This window comes from Ambystoma mexicanum, chromosome 2p, assembly GCF_040938575.1.
Source record: "Ambystoma mexicanum isolate Mex_15411 chromosome 2p, UKY_AmexF1_1, whole genome shotgun sequence".
Lineage (NCBI taxonomy): Eukaryota > Metazoa > Chordata > Amphibia > Caudata > Ambystomatidae > Ambystoma > Ambystoma mexicanum.
Genome location: NC_090923.1, coordinates 1,133,829,692 through 1,133,851,153, shown reverse-complemented (window position 1 = coordinate 1,133,851,153; position 21,462 = coordinate 1,133,829,692). Strand labels below are relative to the sequence as shown.

The 21,462-nt window shown below is 45.9% G+C and overlaps 1 protein-coding gene across 2 annotated transcripts in view; it reads right to left on the bottom strand.

The window, feature by feature from the left end:
* Positions 1–21,462, bottom strand: part of MTA2 (metastasis associated 1 family member 2) — a 612,090-nt gene that overhangs the window by 279,153 nt on the left and 311,475 nt on the right. For both annotated transcript variants that reach the window (XM_069645193.1, XM_069645194.1), the window contains exon 10: positions 1,335–1,409. In XM_069645193.1, coding sequence (XP_069501294.1) covers positions 1,335–1,409 — 75 coding nt within the window. The remainder of the gene's footprint in view (positions 1–1,334; positions 1,410–21,462) is intronic.

The window sequence follows — 21,462 nt, the reverse complement described above, 5'->3', positions numbered from 1 at the left end:
AAAGGGTTAAAGAAAAGGCATTCTCGAGAGAAGATGGTACAAACGGGGCACCACTCTCCCTGCTGTAAAGGCCGTGTCAGAGGGCCAAAGCCACGTGGAAAATAGTTGCTGAGCAGTCACTGGACAACATCAGGCGAACAGGCATCTAGTAGGCGAAGGCAAGCGAACCGCTGAAGAAATAAAAAACAAATATAAAAGTCCTACGAGTTCCACATAATGTGCGACTGACTAGATAGGCGGAAAAAAAATATCTAGTGGAACCTTGATGCATGAAGGATTGTGCGTACACTACACATCACATTAGATAGTCTAACAGTCACACCCAAGTTAACACCCCTTTTCGATGTTTGAAAAAAGATGCAATCCTCCACGATTACCGCTGGTTGTCCGACTATATGTACAGCATGTGATCAGGTGGCTGTAACCTCTGTACGAGACTGCAGGGCGGTACGAACTATCCTCACTCCCATTCCAGGGACGTGCATTCCGCATCTCAAAGACCATTTAGACTCGTGGCTGCAGACTTCCTCCCTAAGAATGGTGATGCATTGTTTCCCCATTTATGGACTCCGCCAAATAGGGATTTCTACCAGCTAAAACAACGGGACAGGCCACTACTTAAGACAAAATACACATATGTTTGTGTAATGGAAAATCACGTCATCGTCCTGATAAAGGCTGCTTATCTAATACACCACAGTTGGTAACGAGATGGCTGAAACACACTTACTTTTCTATACAGCAACCACCAGCACTGCTTTAACTAGGACAGGCCCTATACAACTAAGGAAATGAACTGGAGAAAGACTAATTCAACAGTGTCCAGATTTTGTGTCTAAGAAAGATGTTTTATTTCCACTGTATAAACTATTATATTGAAGGCCTTTTTCTGTCTGGACAAATTAATGTGTATAAATGAACTGTTTAGAAACGTGTTCCTTGTAAAGACAGATGAATACAAGACTGGTTAGTACTGAAATAATAAAACAGATATTTCTATGAAAAACTAAATCGTTTGCATGGTACTGGCTACAAACTAACTAAGAAAAGACGGGAGTGTGAAAAAATATAGCCTTGACGTTTTTCTGTTTATCTACATGACCCCTGGACGCTCAAGGAACCCTCATATTTGATACTGTGAAGCTTAAGGCTTCACTGCATTGTTAAAAGCAGTTCAGACAAACATAAAAGCAAAATGATTGTGGGTCCATAAAACTGGAAGGAAAGTTGCTGTAAAGAGGAATCCTTCCTAACAATGACACAAAGGGGTTATAACAACTTTCAGAAAATTAAGCCAACACTTAATCAAAATACGAACAACTGCAACAACTCACCTGCTGGATATAACGGTCTGTGGTTTTCCACATGTAATAGAACTGAACAATGCTGGCCAAAGACTTCCACGGGAGCTAGAAGTGGGATAATGGAAGCAGCATCAGGACAAGCACAAACATACTGCCATTCAAAGAGACTGACTAGAGATAAGCAACTCGCAGTACTAATTGCAACACTCAGGATTCCTCCAAGTCAAGCCTCCCCCCCAGACAACCAGTCCCTGCTCATCCCCACCACCAGAGATGCTTCTCTGGCTACACCAGTGCTTGGATGCAGACATTAAACAGGAAATGCTGCAGGACAAAGTAAATATGGGTTCCAAAGGAAAAAAATACCAGAGTTTCTGTAATAAGGAACATTTGTTTACCTTGACATAGGTTATGAATTCAACGGCATGCATTAGCCATGCATGTAGAGGTTGGATACCGAAGGTACCTCAAATTGGTTTAGTAAAACATCTTGGGTATTGTAATGGAAGGCGTGGTATCTACAGTAAGACAGATGCAAGTAACCACAGTTCAAGGGTGTTTACTGAACTTTCACAAGGGTGGGATAAACGCCTATCTAAACCTAAATCTACAGATGGGAGCAAGCTACGCCCATCAAAAAATAATGCAGTCCTAGTGGCGTCTTGACAAAATTAAAAGGGTCTATATACTAAAAACTATTGCCAATCCTTACCACTAATTTACAAATGGTGTGGGGTTATTTTCATGAAAACGAAAGAAGTGTTTACAAAATGATAAGTCAGGACGTTGCGGCCGTTGGCCTCCTTTGCCAACGTTTTCAGCGCGGTGCAAGGCAGTTCACTCCAGCAAAAGCACACTCTGGCTTCTGGGGCACGAGGATACAGTTCCAATTTCACCACCAGACCCTTCTGTGCCCAGGTCTCTTTACTTCTTGCATGTCTCTTGACTCTGGGGACCAGCTGTACAAAAACATGCAAAAGTTATTTTCTTTTTACCAGTATTCAAATTGGGTGTTGACCCTGGAGCCGGGCTGAGATCCTTTTGGAAAAAAAAGTTCAACGTTGGATCCCCCTCTTCTGGGCTCAGATCATCTTATTACAATGTTCTGAGAATTATTTCTCGGGTGACTCACGGTTCACCCCAGATCCCCCTCAGCCGGGCTCAGATCCCTTTATGTTTACTCAATTAGTCTCTCTCAACCGGGCTCGGACCAATTCCAGTGTATATTAAACTATCAAAGATTTTCAAATGTGCAACATTGTTTAGCTGGTCCCGTTGCATGACCACTTCGAGCTCAAGATTCCTTTTCCTCACACTGCATCAGTTGGATACCTAACAGACTTTCGAATGAGTACTGAGGTGGCGCCGGACCACTCGGTCTACGGAATCTTTTCTTGTCCTCCCAAAGTTCAGTTACTCCTTTGGTTTCCAATTATATTTGCATTACTGGTCACATAGGCCTCACACACTGCTCTCTTTATACAATGTTGCATCTTTCAAGCTTGGTTCAAAACACAGGCTGGTTTGGTATCAGTCTCTCCGACTCACCGGCTGTGCTGTCTTTACTGACGTCGCTTTGTTGTAGGAGCTTAAGGACAGAACAACCCTGCCCATCGGCTGAGGAAGAGACCCGGGTACCTCAGACGCACTGTGCACGTTTGATCAGCTTCCGTTCCAGGTCTTAGGTTTCTTACTTTCTAAGGTTCACAAAGTAACAGTCTTTACAGGGTCAAGGGTACTTCCCTCCTTGCAACCCTCTCTGGTCTTGCCGTGTTTCTCCTCATATTAAAACTGCCATCTTTGAACTGCTGTTTGCTTGTGTGCTTTGCCTCGCTCAGAGTGCTTATATGCTCCATAATAATCCATAATTGCCTGACCATTGTGTTGGGACATGTCAGGTATATGGCTCTGGTGTTAGTCCATTGTCGCTCACGGTCGGCTGTCTGTGAGAAAGTGTTTGTGTCGGGAAAGGCGGCATGGGGGGAGTTGGGGGTAGTTCCTAGGTATCCTACCTGGTAGGATGGGAAAAAGATGTTACAGGGAAGGGGCTACCGTGTCTCACCCTTCAGTGTCCCACTTCCACTCCCTGAAGACCCCTCGTCCAGGTAACCCTCCCACACTGGTCCACCCCCAGGAACTGGATCCAAAACCGATGGCCGTGTTCTGGTCACCTGGATGACCAATCCCTGGGGACTGGCGAGTGAGACACCTTCAGGTTTCTCACAGTATTGAGGTCAGGAATTGTTAAATATTATTGGAAATGCCACCATTTCTCAGAAACCCCTTCTACTCGTTTTTCACGATATGGTGGCAGATTAGTTTTACCTTTGGAACCCTTCTCGATTGCAAGGAGAATTTGATCGGAGCATGCAGACCAAACACATCAAACTGGAAAACATCTTTCATACTAATGCTTTATTTCTCCTGGCACAGAAGAGCACCAATAACACCAATGGGTCCTGAGAAATGTGAAGAATGTGTACAAGTTTAAAGTTACCCAGGTGCTGTCACATTCCTGATTTGTAGTGGTTTTGAAGAATGCACCTGAGATTTTCTTAAAACCAATCCATTGGTGTGTTCGCACAGGGTGTCCACCAAGTTAGTTCAAAACACTGTAAATGGTAACATGACAGAGCAGTGTGCATTCAGTTTTAGGGGGGGACAGGGCTGGTATCAAGGTACGATTAGACCCACACAAGAACACAAAATACAGTTAAGGCATCTACAATCACTGACCTCAAGTCTTTACTCTCAAGTGGAAGTGAGGGGAGTAGCAGGCTGACTCTTGCCAACTTGCTGGCTGTACTAGCAGTTGTTTTATCCCTTGCTTAGCACCTTCCACTCCTCCCCTCTTGCTTGTACTTTCCCCCTTCACTTTCCCCTGCACTTGCATGCGTTCTCAATGTCACTGGGCCTAGAAAGATCATGGTTTTGTCCTCCCTTGCCTCGTCACGCTCTGAAAGACTTGTGTAGGAATGTACAAATAAAATATATCATATCGGCACACTTACTCCACACAGTTATCTCAAGAAAATAGACCACACCGATATACAGTAAAATATATATTTTTTGCTTTGTTACACCCATCGCTCTTTGGGTCAATTAAGTACTTCACACACAATACAAGTTTATTAAAGAATAAACAGTATATTAAACTGTGAAGGTCTTAAAGGACTATCCTTCTCAGATAGGCACTCAAAAGGAGGAAGTGAACCACACAATCTCAAAGCAATCTAAATTCTTTATGCCCTGCCTACCCAAGCACAGTCTCTTAAAGACACATCCCACCCGTTATGTATGGTAGGTCCTGAACAAGGTGGTCAGCATTCAAGACATAGGCAAGGGGCAAACACATTCACAGTTGGCGGACACAACATATTGAAGATTTGCGTGTGTGTTTATTTTGCAGTCGTGGTTTTGTTAAAGGACTCGGATTAGATTGCCTGCCAGTTAATTGTAACCTCCTTGAACATGCTTTGCTTACATGTAAATTCTCTTTTTGCCATATATGTCCTGTGCCAGAAGCAGACGTGTTTTTGAGTGGATGCTGCCTTGCTAGTTTATGTAGGACATTGCCATGATGTTGTCTGTGTTGACTAATATGCTCTTGTTGTATAGTCTTGCTTGAAAAGTTTGAAGTTCATCTTTATAGCTAGTAGTACTGTTAGGGGGAATTTTCAGTTTGTGTACTAATTCCCTTTAACCCCACCCCACCCCACCCCCCTAGCCCTTTGCTGGAATCTGGGACCTTTTTGATTTTTAACCTCCTGACTGAGTGAGCCTTTTCTCACCCACACATGCTTCTTCCCTCTGACAAAGATGCTGTGTGCCTTATGTTTTAATGGAGTCTGGTAAAACACCATAGACATCTACATTTTATATAGTGACACACAGCACCCTTTGTGCAGTGCCACTAAGGAGTCCCTGGGTCTCCTCTCGATGTTTAAATACATTGTTTTGTGTGAGCTACTGTTGCCAAGAATAGTAGGACAATGTATGTCTTACTTGCCTTTTTCCTTTGTGGCTCCTGCACACACCACCTTATGTGGAGTGCTGGGGGACACAGTGTGGTGTGGAGGGGGGGGGGGGGGGGGAGTTACATATTAACTCCTTATCCCACTTCTCATGTAATTTTTTGTTACACTAACTTGAAGGCTGGTGGCAGTGGTATCCTTTTACTACCTTTTGTGCAATGTATCTGCAGGCTGATTTCTCAGCTGCAGTACAGCACCCATTGGTGAACAGTACCAAAATTGCCCCAGTCTTTTTTTTTGCCATTTCTCGTTAGTTTCTTTTGGACTCTTCCTCTTTGTATCAGGTTTGAGTCCACTGTGTGTTTTGCCTTTGACAGGCTTCAGTGTCTGGGAAGGAAGGAAGTGAGGGAGGAGCCCAAAACCTCACTGGCCCTTGTAAGCATCCCTGGCTGAAACCAGTCCCAACAGGGCGAGTGGATGTCCTAGAGGCCGCCCCCGCCCCCAAACCCCATGTGATTGACAGCTTAAGGCTGTGAATGAATGGGATTTCGCATATGTAACTAGAGCCTGGATGTCTGAGGACTTTGTGCGCTGAAATAAATGCAAAAAATAAATATAGGGCGAGGGTTTTAGGACTAGAGGCAGAGTCGACCAATGGAACATCAAATCCGAAGACAACGCAGAGACACGCCAGCAGCACCGGTGAAGACTTGCAGCTGTGCTGACCCTGTTTTCCCATAGACCGGGAAGCTCCAGCAAGGACGACTTCCTCTCTTGGGCTGGAGGGGCCTACTAGCCTCAATACCCGCTTTGTTCTGGGCTGTGTCGCTGCAACCTTCCTCGGCTGCAGTTTCCCAATACACGGGGTACCGGGACTACCACCGAGTGAAACGTCTTCCCAAGAACGAATCCAGCCAAAAGTTTGTGGACCTCTTCAAGGACGTCCAGAAGCAGGAATTCTTCGTCCAGAGTCCCCTCGCCAGAGTCCAGGACTGAGGGACCAAGGAAACTACAACCAGCGTGATTTGTGTCTCTTTGGCACGGAGAAAAAGGCAACCAAGCCACAAAGACGCTGAAACAAGTGGAATCCATTGCTACATAGATCCTCTCGAGAATGCTGCTGCAGAAACCCGGCAGACGTCCTTCCTTTGGTCACAACGAGCAAGGTCCAGGAACAAGGGCGTGCGTCACTGCATCAAGAAGGGAGTTAGCTGAAACATCTGCTTCAATTCTAAGGTACTGTTGGGCTATGGGTTTAAGCACCTTTAGCAAAATCTAGTGCTTCCTAGCTTGGGGAGTGCTCCTTTCTATTCTTTTGAATTACTGCAATTCACATGCACAGGCCTAACAGATTGTGCACACCAGGTAGGCTCTCTTGAGCTCCTGGATTTTTCTTCAATTAACAACTGACTGTTCAAATAACTTTTCCTAAGATGATTGCATCAGAACTAGAACTGTCTAATTTGCTTTGGCTGTCCTGGCTCCCCAAAAGGCATCCCTTCTGAACCCTACAGGCTTTGGCAGTGCTTGTTCCCTTACAGGTTGATTGTTTTACACTGTTATTGCTGGGATAAAAGACTGCATACATCCCTCTGGGAGCAAACACTTGTTACAGTGCTACATTGATCTATTCTACTCTAACACCTTTTCCCTCCAAATTCAATATTGTATGGTGAACCACAAGTGCTACTACTGACCTTAACTAAAGTCACTGCTGGAAATGTTTTAAGTACAAAAAGAAATGATTCACCTTTGTTATTGCTGCTTGAATAACTTGATTCTGAAATTCTATTTTGTTACTGTTAGTTGCTGCATAATCTAGTGTGATTTGTTTTGCTTTGTGTATATATAAATGTTAATATAACTTAAGGGTTTAAGTGTTTACTTGAATATGTGTCTTTACTGTACTGCTCTACAGCTCACAGTAGCCCTCTAGGCTGGCTGCTCAGCCACTCTACCGACTTGTGTAGTACAGGCCTGTGTTTAGAGTTGTGTCACTATTACAAGCAGACAAGTCTTGTAAAGTACCACACCAGTTGGACTCTACAAAATCTTACCCAACAAGTACTAACATTTATGTGTTCCCTTGCCTCCTTTTTGGGACCATGGTCCTTGTGCTCTTGACCACCTAGTAACGAGGCACCTGTTACATTTGCTTCTACTGGTGGGTGTCTGGATGGTCTTTTCTTAGGGGAATTTTCCTAAAGTTGACTTGAGGTAAGACTTCATAAAACTATCCCAATGGTACACGGGTCGCCATCAGTCTGTACTAATCATGGAACTTTGGTTGAGTGGCAGAGCAGTCAGGCTTATCATAGGAGGAAGATGTGAGCTGCAGGTAAGTACACATTGAACCCAGTTAGTAAAGCAGATCAAAGAAACACTTACACTAATATATGTATATAAAATATATGGGATACATTACTCACTGTAATCTTATTTCTGATGCTTGTATCTGCTTAGATTCACATGCTTTGCATAGGCCGACATCTAGTGGAAGCTGTGGCGTATTTAAAGTTGTTTTCGAAACTCGAAAAGGGAAGTCGTCAGGGCGTGCCAGTAATACTGTAGCTCTCTAGCATGGGTCTGGCATAGATTCACATGCTCATGAATAAGGAATACATAGAAGTACATAAATACATGCAAGGCCTATTGGAGACTACTCCCACCCGAAGAAAATAGAGTCAACCTCAATATATATCTCTTTACAAAAAAGAAATGTGTCTAGCTAAACAGGAATCCTATAATGACCGAATCTCACAATCCATCTCCAGTATGAAGGAATTATTTGTAATATTAAAAGAATTAGAAACTCCAATCCTAGTGCAAGATACCTGCACTAAAGACACAACCTGGTGCTCCAACAACCAGCATGCTCTAGCCAACAAACTTACCACATTTCAGGACAAAATTGCAAAAGAAAGCTTCCCTAGCTACCTTGACCCCATCTAATATCCCTGTGCTCCCTCACAACCCATCTACTTGCTTCAGCTTCTCCAAAATCTCCACGTTTGAGCTTGAAAAAGTCATACTATCACTCCAACCCTTCAAATAGCCAGGATGACTACTGTCCAGCCAAAATCATTAAGGATGCGGCGAGTGATCTGGCACCCTTTATATCCAAGCTCATTAATGCCTCACTCATTTTGGACACTATCACATGTAATCGTAAAGAGTCGTGGGTACTCCTTAGACCCAACCATACCAACCAACTACCGGCGTATCACTACAGTGCCATTTCTTCCTAAAATAATAGATAAGGTCGCATATCTACAAATTCAGAAGCATTTGGAACTCCACCACTTACTTGGAGCTCGCCAGTCAAGTTTCCGCCCACAACATGGAATGGAAACTGCATTAATTGACCTTAAGGCTCAAATTGATGAGTTTAGGGATAATGGAAAATCAACCTTACTCCTCCTCCTTGACCTCTCAGCTGCATTTGACCTTGTGGACCACAAGGTTCTATGCAGCCACCGACTCATCCACACACATTACTAAGGAAGCCATAGTTTGGATGGAATCATTCTTAAGTAACATGACTTTGAGAGTCTTCTCACCTTCAGCAGCTGCAGACCCTATCACCTGCGGAGTGCCCCAAGGATCTTGTGTCTCACCCACCTTGTACAATATATTCATCAAGCCCCTTTTCGATGATCTGGACCATCTTGGTATCACCTACACCAACTATCCAGATACCCAGATTCTCCTACCACTTTCTGGGGATTATGTTAAGGATTTGGCCTTGGTGAACAGAGTCTACCTCATCATCCAGGTATGGATGGCAACCCACGTCTATGCCTGAATGATGATAAAACTGAACTCATCATTCTGGACACTACCACCAACCTCAAAAAGCTAGGCCATGAATACACCTTCATGATCAACGGCAACTGCATCATAGTTGCCAACGAGGTAAAAACCTTTGGCTTTTATCTTGACTTCACCCTCACATTCACCAAACAAGTAAACTCAATGGCGCTTGCAAACTCAGAGCGGGCAAACCATTTCTCTCCAAGACCAGTTGCGTTACTCTCGCCAGAGCTCTCATCCTGTCCAAACTGGACTATTGCAATTCCCTCTACATCGGGTCCAATAAGTACATCATTAAAAGTATTCAAACACTCCAAAATAATGCCCTTAGAGCTGCCCTTGGTGTAGCACAGAGCGAACATATTTCTGAGATCAGTAGACAAAACTGGCTATCTGCCTACGACAAAATCCGTCTGAAAACCACCTTGCTCACTTACAATTGTCTCAATAATGCTGCGCCTTGTTACCTTATCGAAAGATTCCACAGAAAATCCTTGCTCAGGCTCACCAGAACAGCCAACACCAATTGCCTTATTGTCCCAAGATTTAAGCTTTCTAAGGTCGGAGGCAGCAGCTTTCTGGTTAAGGCCGCTCTGCTCTGGAACTCCCTGCCTCCAGCCCTTCGAGCTGATCAATCATGCATGACTTAAAGTCAACGACCACTAAGGCCCTTGTCACCTACCTTATTGCATTGTAAATAGATAAGAGTTTTGTGATTAAGATGATTGTATAGTACTCCTCTTCTGCACCTCTTTTCTTACGTAATATATGTAACTGTACTTCTTTACCTGTTGATTTGTATTTATGTCATGTGTAACCTAAGTTGAGTCTTCCTGTAACACTGCGCCCTGATACCTCTGGGTCCGGCGCGCAATACAAATTAATAAACATACACAGAGAGTTGGCAAGGCTCAACAAAAGCAATTACTCTTACCTCCGGAACAGGCTCACCTTCAAGCACTGCTTGGCCGACCCTGGACTCCTCTCTGGAATCCCTGTCGACACAGAAGAATCTTGTGAAGGTGTGCGTAGCGTAGACCTCCCCGTAGCAGCCCTCCAGATGTGGAGCAGGGGCACACCAGACAGGAATGCCGTTGCTGCAGCGATTGCTCTGGTTGAATGGGATCTCTGATGGCCGGGCAGCGGTTGGTTTGCCAACCAGTGAGTGTGTGTGATGCAGCCGGAGAGCCACCTGGAAATGGAAGCCTTGGACAACGCTTTCCCATGGTTCACAGGATCAAAGGTCCCGAAAAGTTGAGACGTCTTCCTGAAACTTTGTGCGTGCCAAATAGAACTTCAGAGCAGGCATCACATCCAGTGAGATCAAAGTCCTTTCAGCCGGCGACGAAGGCGTCAGTAAAAAGTAAAAACCAAAGGTTTGTTGAGGTGGAATTCCGACAGGACCTTTGGCATGAAGGAGGGGTGTGTCCACAGCACCGCCCTCGTCTTGTGGAAAGTCAGATAAGGCTACTTGCAGGACAGGGCTTGGATCTCAACTACCATCCTGGCAGAGGTGATGGCCACAAGAAAAGCCATCTTCCACGAAAGTAACTTGTGAGGCGCTTGATGCATAGGCTCGAAGGGGGCACCCATGAGCCTTGTCAGTACCACGTTGAGTTCCCAAACCGGAGCAGGTGCCTTCACCGGTGGGAACAATCGGAACAACCCTTTGGGGAACTCCTTGACTAGACGGTGTGACCAAAGTGAAGGCCGTCCCAGAGACCTGGTGTACTGGGAGATAGCCGCCAGATGCACTTTGACCAACGACAACATGTACGGAAGGATCTGAGGGGCCATCATGACCCTCAGAGGGTTGATCTTCTGCAACCGGCACCAAGACGCGAACCGCTTCCACTTGTCCCCGTAAGAGTCGACGATGCTCTGGCACTGGCAAGGACCTCCCTGCATTCCGCCGGTAGGTCGTACCCACCGAAATCTAAGGCTGCAGGAGCCAGGCCTCCAGGTTCAGCGATCCTGGGTCACGGGGCAGGATTGCACCTCCTTCTCTGGTGAGCAGATCTGTGACCACTGGCAGCTTGCCTGGTGATGACGCAGACAAACTGAGATGGTCAGGGTACCAAACCTGCCTCGGCCACGCCAGGGCGACGAGGATCATTTTGCACCAGCACAGTTTGAGTTGACTGATGACTTGCAGCAGTAGAGGCAACGGCGGGAACGGGTACTGGAACAGGCATTCCCACGGGAAGGGGAACGTGTCGCCCATGCTCCCTGACTGGGGGAACCTGCTGGTGAATCTCTGGCATTTGGAGTTAGTCGCTGTTGCAAACAGATCAATCTGGGGTCGGCCCCACCTGGGGAAGAGGTGTTGCACTTGATTGTGCCGAAGCTCCCACTCTGGGCAAGAGCGCAGCTCCCTACTGAGGGAGTCAGCGATGTTCTTGACCCACGCCAGGTGAAAAGTAGAGTGCATCTCTTAAGTTTGGACCCGAGCATCAGGAATGTCCTCCGGACTCCAAGTAAGCAGGACTAACCAAGCCTGAGCCACCTCAACAGAGTGCTGGACCCCAGATGTGCAGAAAGTCTAGTGTGGTATCCGAAGAGTCTGCAGTGGTGCCATTTGCTGAGACGCGTAGAGCTGAAACCGCAAAGTGCCGCTGAATTGAAGTTTGTCCTTTGCTGTTGCTGACCGCCCCATTGCAGTGTAGGATTCCCCAGAAGTCCTTCCTCTTGACCCCATGACTGAGGCCCAGGAGCAAAAGGATCTGCAGAGCTGAACAGGAGCCAGTTGGAACCAATTCTTTCTAACCAAAGGTACTGTAAACCAAGGGGACTTACCTCTTGTTGTGCAGCCTTACTTTTTCTCATTTGAGACTTGATTTGGTTGCTGCTGTAGAGCTGCTTGCATCTTCTACCCCTCACAAGCCTCCCAGCTTGTGACCCTACATTGATTCGACTTTTTCATTGTGCAAGACCTTTACTTGCCTGCAAGAAGTGCTTCAGCTCACCTAGACTTTTGACCAATTGACATTGGCTGCCCTGGCTCCCTGAATGACTCCTCTCCTCTGCTTGGGTCTTACCTTCCCTACAGGAAAGGGTTACCTTACTTTGCATTGCATTAAAGGGTTCAAAAGTACTTTCCTGCTTCATAATATTTGTGTGATCGTCATTCTGAAACCTCTTTACTTTAAACACCCATCTCAGTATTGCTCTAAATGTACCAGTGATATATTAACGTCCACAGTGTGCTAACTATTTAAGTCACCTGAGGGTGTAGGAAGTGTGTGTGCCATCCCAAATATGTACTTGCTGATTTAGAGAAACTAAGTGTGCATTTTGAAGTGTATTTGTGTGTTGCGATTATATTGCCCCTTCTGAAGAAGGCTTATTCAAACTGACTTAAATAAATGAATAAATGTTTAATCAAGAAACCTTGTGTGTAAGAGTTTATTTGAATACTTGTCACTGGGAATCTTTGTGCAACTCCCCTTCTTCTCACATTCACCCCTCTTGAGATAAACCTGGCTGCTCAACACGCTGCCAATCTGAGTAGTACAGGTTTATATCAAAGGTTGGGTTCCTATTGCCAGGAGGTCAGGGTTGTTGTAGTGCACCCAAAGCGTACTGGATACAATCTTGCCTAAACATCGTCCATGCAGGGCTTCTCTAGTCTAGGCAAATTTGAAGCTTCAGCACACCAGCAGGGCTTCACTGGGCAAACCACAGTCAAGGAGTTACAGTAGACATCTCTTCCAAGTTCTTCTTTGGATTCCTTCGTCCAGTGGTCGACTCTGCCTTCCAAGCCAAAAAGCCTCACCTTTTATGCAGGTTTCTCCCATTCATTCCAGCCTAGCTGTCAATCGCACAGCAGGGGGACTGTCCTGGCTGGACAGCCAGCCGGTTTATCACCTTTGGGTGCATTCCTGTAACAAAGGGGATTAAGCACAGAGTTTCAGCACCTCCTTCACTTCCTGCCCTTGCCAGACATACTGGAGCCAGAGGCTGGCTTCACTCGGTAATCCCGCCAAAGACAAAACGAACAAAGGGATGAAACCCGATTTGGCAAGCAGAGTAAATCTCAAGAAGGACCTTTCTAGCAAGAAATGGAGAAAAAAAAAACCAGCCCATTTTGAAAAAATGGGCACCCATGGGTGCCTTACTGCAGCTGCGGACCCAGCCCACATTAAAAACACACAATGGTAGTAAAAAGTAAACCACTGCCACCAGCCAATAATTGTAGAAAGGCTAACAAAAATGTTACATGAGAAACTAGACAAAGGGGATACTAAGTAACCCCTCCAGCACCCTATGGTAAGATAGTGTGTGCTGGGTCTAGAAAGTTACACAATGTAAGTTGTTGTTGTTGTATTTTATTTGTATAGCGCGCCAAGCCCTTGGACATTTTGCGCATTTCTTACAATTGGTATAGCATAATTAATTATAGTCATACAGTAGGTAATTTACAGAGGAGAACAATTAAAACAGTAGAATAAATACAGGCAAGAGTAATGCAATAGACAACCGATAACAATTTACAGAGGATAATAAACACAGTAGAATATATACATGTAGAGAGTGCAATACATTAGACCGTTATACGTGAGAGTTCAGTGTATAAGGTTTAGCAGTGTGAAGGATCGGTCAGTTTGAGCAAGGTTACCTGATTTCTGAAACTGTGGAGGGTAGGTTCGGCCCTAAGTGTAGCTGGTAGCGAGTTCCACATTTTGGCTGCAAGGACCGGGAAACTACAGTCTCCTGCTTTTTGGAGCTTGAACCTAGGTTTGATTAGGCAGTTGGAATATGGAGATCTGGTTGGTCTGTCAGATGAGATTTGTGTGAATTTATCACACAGGTACTTAGGAGCTAGGTTGTGAAAGCAATGAAATGAGAGGGTTTTAAGTGCGATTCTTTGGGGGACAGACAGCCATTGAACACTGCACCTTAGGTCTGAGATGTGGTGAGATCTGAGGTAGTTAGTTGCTGCTCCAAGTGCATTATTTTGTAGGATTTGGAGCTTATTTAGGTTAAGCTTGTTAGTGCCGAGGTAGAGAGCATTGCAATAGTCTATCTTGGCTAAGACTAGAGCTCTGGCTAGTGCAATGCAGTTACCTGTAGTCAGAAAAGGTCTGCAGGTGTTGACAAGCGTGCACATGTATGCAGTTGTGGAGGCAGTTGCTTTGATTTGTCTTGTCAGATAGATGAGGGGCGATGTAGATACCTAGAGTTTTTACATCTCTAGAGACCGTAATGTTGCCATCGATATTGAAGGCATTGAATGGTTTGTCGAGTCTGTTGCGTTTGGCTTGGGTACCTACCAAGAGCAACTCTGTCTTGTCGTCATTGAGGCATAAGCCATGTTTGGCCATCCATGCTTGGATGATTTGGTAGATGTTTAGTTGCATGGAGTCTGTGTTGTAGTCACCAGAGATAGGAATAAGGATTTGGGTGTTGTCCGCATAGTTTGTGCAGGAGACACCGAGATGGTCTAAGTCGTCAAAGAGGGGCTTTGTGAAGATTTTATAAAGGGTGGGTGAAGTGCATGATCCTTGGGGGACTCCGCAGGTGACAGGAACTGGGGAAGCGGAGGTGGAGGGAGAAAAGACTCTAGTGGTTATGTTGTTTAAGAAGGACTGAATCCAGCTGGTGGCTTCGTCTGAGAAATGTGCTGCAGTTGAGCGGTGTTTGCAAAGGACTTTGTGGTCCACCAGGTCGAAGGCAGCTGAAATAGGAGTCGGTTTTTGCTAGGAAAATTGCTGTTTTGTAGGTGGATGCAGCTGTTAGGAAAGATTCTTTATTAGCTGCTGAGGGGAGGCTTTTCCAAGAGGCTTCTGCAGCTCTACTGTTCTTACATAGGGTTTTGAAGTGTGGAGTGAACCAGGTGTTTAAATGAGTGTTTTGGCTTTCCTCATTTTTAATGGAGCAATCAGGTTTATGGCATTTAGAATGGTGGTATTGTATGAGTCTACTAGGTATTCAGTAATAAAATTGCTGCAAAAATGCATGGGGTAAAGGTGTACCCCATTATACCATTTGTACCACATGGCATTATTATATTCTTCCACTAGTAAGCCTGGGTCTGTATGGTCTAGTAAGGAGTTAAGATTAGGGAGGATGTGGGGTAAGATATTGTCAGCTGTGATGTTTTTCTTATTTCTGGTTAAGGTAGGTGTGGCGGGCAGAGGGGTGGGTGCAGTAGGTCTTAGTATTGAGATTGAAGGCGATTAGGTAATGGTCAATCCATATTTGTGGAGAGACGGAAGTGATGGAGGTTGCAATTGTGACTGGCAATCCAGTCGTGAATTCACCCTTTGGTATGAGTGGAGGTATTCACTTTCTGAGTGAAGCCTAATTCTGTCAGGATGTTAGCTACGGAGGTAGCCTGGTGATCGTTAGTTTCATACCCTAGGTTAAAATCTCCTAGCACTATAGTTTGAGAGGATTTTTTTGCCTCTCTGAGATAATAGTAGTAATGTCTTCATTAAAGGTGCTGATCGGGTTGTATACGAATTGTTAGAACTACGATTGTTCGAATTACAATTGACCTTTGCACAATTGACTGAATTGTGAAGGTCAATTGTTACATATATGCGGGGGGAAACCCTCCTGCAATCCCCAATATTGTGTTCGAACAATTTGGGTACTACCGCTGATCGGGCCCGGGGATCTGTAAAGGAGATGGATATTTAATGTTTGGGAGTTGGCGGTAGGTAGTTTAATGGATAGTGACTCACAGGATTTTAGGTTAGGTGTTGAGGTTATTCTTATAGAGAGATTAGTTTTAGCGATAATCGCTAATCCTCCACCTCGTGAATCTAGTCTGTCAGCTCTAAGGATGGTGTAGTTGTCTGGGATTGCTAGCGTTAATGCTGGGGCTGCTGCTTCATGGAGCCAAGATTCCGTGATGGCGATGAAGTCAAGGTCATTTTCCAAAATAGTCTCTGCTATGTCTGTAGCATGGGCGACTAAAGATTAATTAATGCGCATTTAAGGTCAGGTTCTGACTGTGGCATTGGTCGTGGGTTAGGAGTGGCATGTGGGTTGGCGGTAGACTTGTTTCTTTTAAAGCAGGGCTTGGGGCTAGGAAGTTGGGTGATCTCCATAGGGTGATAAGTTTTAGGTCAGAGATGATCTAGCTTAACATTATATTTGTTGAGGGGTTCGAATATTTTGGGTAATCGTGCACAGAGTGACATTTCTCTGTGCCATGTTGCATGGGGATTTAAGGATAGGTTGCATAGATTGGGCTCCTATGTTCTCTAGTGGCAGTACGGAGGACATGGTGATATAGACAGTGATAAGTAAGACTGTCAGGTTGGTGATTGCGGTCGGATAGACTTGGGTTGGCGGATGGAGGTACATAGTGTTTGGGGCAGGTTGAGCAAGGAGCAAACAATGCAGGTCAGGTTACAGCATACTGCTAAATGCAACAAATTGGACGATGAACAACATTAAATGCAGCAGTCGAGTGGTGGGCAGCCTAAGGCTAAATGCAGCAATCAGATAGTAGGCTAAATGCAGTAATCAGGTAGTAGGCAAGGTGAGGTTCATAATTATACTTATTAATATAAATAGTACCTGGTAGCTTGTGTAATTTGGCTGTAGGTCAGAGCAAACAGTAATGTAATTGACAATACAGTAGTATGAGAATAGTGGAATGTTAGGTTGCAAGTGCCATGGGCTAGAATGCACTTCAATCACAATCCCCAATTATCAATCACTTTAAACACAGAAGGCTAGTTAATCCTAACCAGCTCTGAGAATGGTATCCAGGTGGCTTACGAGTTGATTGGTAACACCAACTCAAAGGAAGAAGTCGTTCTTGAAGGCGCTTCCCTGTCGAGAGGAACTTGGCAATTCAGACATGCAGCAGGGCTTCACCAGGCAAACCAACGGTCCTTGAGTTTCCGCAGCCGTCCTCTTAAAGCTAGTCTTCGGTTCTTTCGTTCCAGTGGTTGACTGCCTTCCAAGCCAAGAGACTCGCCTTTTATCCAGTTTTCTCCCATTCATTAAAGCCTAGCTGCCACTCACCCAGCAGGGTGGCTGTCCTTGCCGGACAGTCAGCCAGCCAATCACGCCAGAGTGCATTTGGGTCTCCTAGGAGACTAAGAACAGGGAGTTTCGGGCACCTCCCTCACTTCCTGCCCACCCCCAGACACTCGGGCGCCAGAGGCAGTCTTCAGTCCAAAGGCAATGAAACAAAGGGACCAAACCTGGTTTGGCGCACAGAGCAAAACTCTAGAAGGACCTTTCCATAAAGAAATCGTGAAAAAAGAAGACCGGGACATGTTTAGGCAAAGGGGGCCCAGGTGCCATCTTGAAAAACATGGCTCCAGCGATTTAACGCTACCCGTGTTAGCGGTCGGGAAAAATCATGGTAGTTCGTTGTAAAACCGCTGCCACCAGCCATTTCGATAGAAAAGGGTAGCATTTGACTGTTACATGAGTATCTAGACACAGGAGATACTGGGTAACTCCTCCAGCCTCTATAGTACGATAGGGTGTGTTGGGTCAAGGAATTTGAAAAGACTAGTAAAGTCAATTTCACTTTACTTTCTCTGGAAAACAGTAGATTATCCCATTTAAACCTTGGGAAAGCCTGAAAGGCTTCCCTGTGCCACTGCACTGAGGGTGCTGAGCGACACCCATGAAAAGATGATGCCTATGGAGTTGTCTAAAACTCCATAATCAAAGAACACAAGACTAAAACATACATGAAAATACACGAGAGTGGGGAAATAAAAAGTCACACACTCCAGGTAAAAATAATCAAGTCCTCAAAATCTAGAAAAGTTGCTGGGGATCTCTAAGGTGAAGGGCATTAGCACATTTTTGAGAATTCTCCGTAACAGAGACCTTTCTCTGAGACGTGGTATCTGCTGAAAGTGCAGCTAAGTGGACCTTCAGGGAATAAAAAACCAGACCGAGTCCAGTAAATGAGTTGTGTACAATACAATATGTGTTGCTGAGCAGTCTATAGGATTGATGCTCTTGGAATTACACCAGATGAAGTGTTTACATTTATTGGAGTAGCAATGTCTGGTGTTAGGCTGTTTTTATTGTCCATGCATCTCTTAGGAAGTTGGAGGTGCCTGAACTCTACGACTTCAGGAGCCAGGCCGCTAAATTGAGAGTTTGCAGGTGTGGATGGCGTGTTTCACCCTTTTCCTGCGATAACATTGTATGGGCAAGGTAGTTTCCTCAGAAGGGAGACTGACATCTCCATCAGATGGGAGAACCATGGTTGGCGGGCCAACATTGGGGCCACCAGTATCATTGTGACTGGTTCCTTGTGCATCTTGTGCACTATCTTGTTGAATAGGGGAGTCGGGGGGAGCGTAAACAAATTTCCCTGACCATGTTATCCAGAGACCATTCCCCCTTGGAGTGGTTCTGAGGGTACCTGGAGGTGTAATCTGGGCATTGTGAGTTCACCAGAGCTGCGAACAAGACGATCTCTGGGAAGCCACATTCTGTGAAAACATTGTAGACGATGTCTTCGTGTAGTCGCCATTCGCACTCAGGGTAGTGGGAAGTCTCTGCAGAGTACGTCCACCACGGGATCGAGATCCCCAGGAACATGTTGAGACAGGAACAACATCTTGTGTTTGAGAGCCCACTTCCATATGTTCTGGGACAGTTTGGATAACACCGGAGAGTGTGTGCCCCCCTGTTTGTTCAGGTAATACATGGCTGTGGTACTGTGTGAGGAATAGTACTGTCTTCCCCTGCAACGGTGTCTGAAAGGCCTTCAGGGCTTTGAACACTGCTAACAGCTCCAACAGGTTTATGTGGTGGGATGCTACTGCTGGGGACCAAACGCTGTGTGCTGTCTGCTAGAGGAGGTGGGCCTCCACCCCGTGAGAGATGAATCTGTTGTGAGAGTGGCTTCTACTGCAGGGGTGGTGAAGGTCTTCCCCTTCAAGAGGTTCCCCTTCGACCACCACTGCAGAGAGAATGATGGCTGCCTAGACAACCACTAGACCGGCCCATTGTCCGCTGGCCTGACAATTGGCTGTTGAGCCACTCTTGCATGGGGCACATGCGCAATCGTGTGTGTGGGACTAAATAAATGCAGGAGGCCGTTATTCCCAACAGCCGTATGGCCTTGCGTAACGTCACCTCTCTACTGGCTACATATTGAGGAATCTGAAACAGCATGTTTTGAACCCTTTCGTTGGAGGGGAAGACGAGGCAGTCTTCTGTCCGAATCAGTGCCCCCAGAAATTGTTTGGCTTGGCCAGAGTCTAGGCTGGATTCCTGCTCGTTTATTGAGAATCACAGACTGAAGAGTAGATCCATCATCATTTGGATGTTTAAAAAGGCATGTTCCATACAAATACCCTGTTATGAGCCAGTCGTCGAGGTAAGGATAAACTGGGAAGGATTGCCTGCGCAGGTGAGTCGCCACTACTGCCAGCATTTTAGTAAATACCCTTGGGGCTGAGGCAATGCCTTGAACTGATAGTGCTTGTTCTCTATCATGAACCACAGGTATTTTCTGTGCATTGGCAACATTGAAATAGGAAAGTATGCATCTTTCATGTCCAATGTTGCCATGTAATCCCGGTGTTTGTAGAGGGATTACCTCTTGCAATGTTATCATTCGAAACTTGTGGTTTGACAAATGTATTCGCTGGGCGCAAGTCTAGTACAGGGTGCATGGTGAGATCCTTTTTGGGTACAAGGAAGCACACTGAATAAATACCCTTGTTTACCTGTAGAACTGGGACGACTTCGATTGTGCCCTTTTCCTGCAGGATCTTGACCTCTTGCATTAGGATCTTCAAAGCGCATGCAGCTTGGTGGTCAGTATCAAGGTGGTCGGCTGAACTCTATACAGTAACCGTGAGCGACAGTCTTGAGCACCCACCAGTCTATGGTAATCCCCTCCCATGCGTGGAAGAATAACCAGGTTACTCACTGTAGTGACCACCTTTCCTAGTCCATAGTCCCCTTTGCTCCATACTTATGGGACATCTCTCCGTCCTGTGGGACAGGATCGGAGCACTTTTGTGAAAAGCATCCAAAAATGTTTCCCAAAATGTTGTCCTTCCTCTCTTTCTTACGCAGGGCCCGGCACACGGCCGTAACCCCGCCCACCTTGGCTCCGCCCCACGCATCGCCCATCAGTCCTTTTCTATTGCCAGGTCAGAGACCTATTAGCAATAACAGGAACCTTATTAGAGGGGACGGCGGGCTGGCGTATGGAGGAAAGGGAACTATGGACTAGGTAAGGTGGTCACTACTGTGAGTAACCTGGTTATACTCCTACGTCCCGTCCCCTTTCCTCCATACTTATGGGAGATTCCCAAGCACTCCTAGCAGGAACTACGGGTGGATGGAACCACCCTTTACTGAAAAGGGTTCTTCAGCACAGCCTGACCAAACTGAGCATCAGCTCTTGAGCTCATGTCAAGACAATAATGCTTACAAAAAGCAGATGGGGAGGCCCAAGTAGCTGCCCTAGCAACGGACTCCCAGGGGACATCTTTCTGAAAAGCAAACGCGGCTGCCTTGCCCCGCACCAGATGCGCATGAATACCCTTAGGAGGTTTCAGCCCTTGGACGGTGAAAGACTCCGTGATGCAGGCAGTGATCCACTGAGAAATAGTCGCCTTAAAAGCCTGCTTACCCTGAGGGTTGCCGAAAGTCACAAAAAGTTGAGAACTCCTAAGCTCGGAAGTCCTGTCAAGATAGAACTCAAGAGCCCTTCTGACGTCAAGACAGTGCAGAACCCTTTCAGCCTCTAAGGCAGGGTTCGGAAAAAAGACCGGTAGGGAGATCGACTGATTTATATGGAATTCAGTTACCACCTTCGGTAAGAAGGCCGGATTTGTTCCGTAGGACTACCTAGTCCTTGTGAAAGACCAAGAAAGGATGCTCCACTGACCAGGCCTGGAGCTCACTCACTCACTCTCCTCGCCGACATAACTGCGACCATAAAGGACACTTTCCAGGATAGGTACTTGAGGTCCACCGTGGCCATTAGTTCAAATGGTTTATGGCACAACGCCGTCAGGACTACATTTAGGTCCCAGGGTCGGTGCAGACTACGAACCGGAGGCTAGAGGCGTGTCAAGCCTGCAAAATGCCTCTTAACCACTGGGTTACTCAGAGAATAAGAGCATTGGTCTGTGGAAAGATAAGCGGAAACCACTGAAAGGTAAGTTCTGCATGACAGAAAGTTAACACCTGACTCTGCTAGGGAGGGCACGAAGGACAGCACTGTGTAGCCGCCCTTGGATCCAACTGCTTTTCCAAACACCAATGACAGAACCTGAGCCATTTACTCCTGTATTGAGATCTGGTCGAGGGTTTCCTGGCTTCCTGGATAATACGCATGTTATCCTTAGACAAGTTAAGATGATCTAAAGACTTGAACTCAGGCACCATGCCGCCAAGCTGAGCGATTG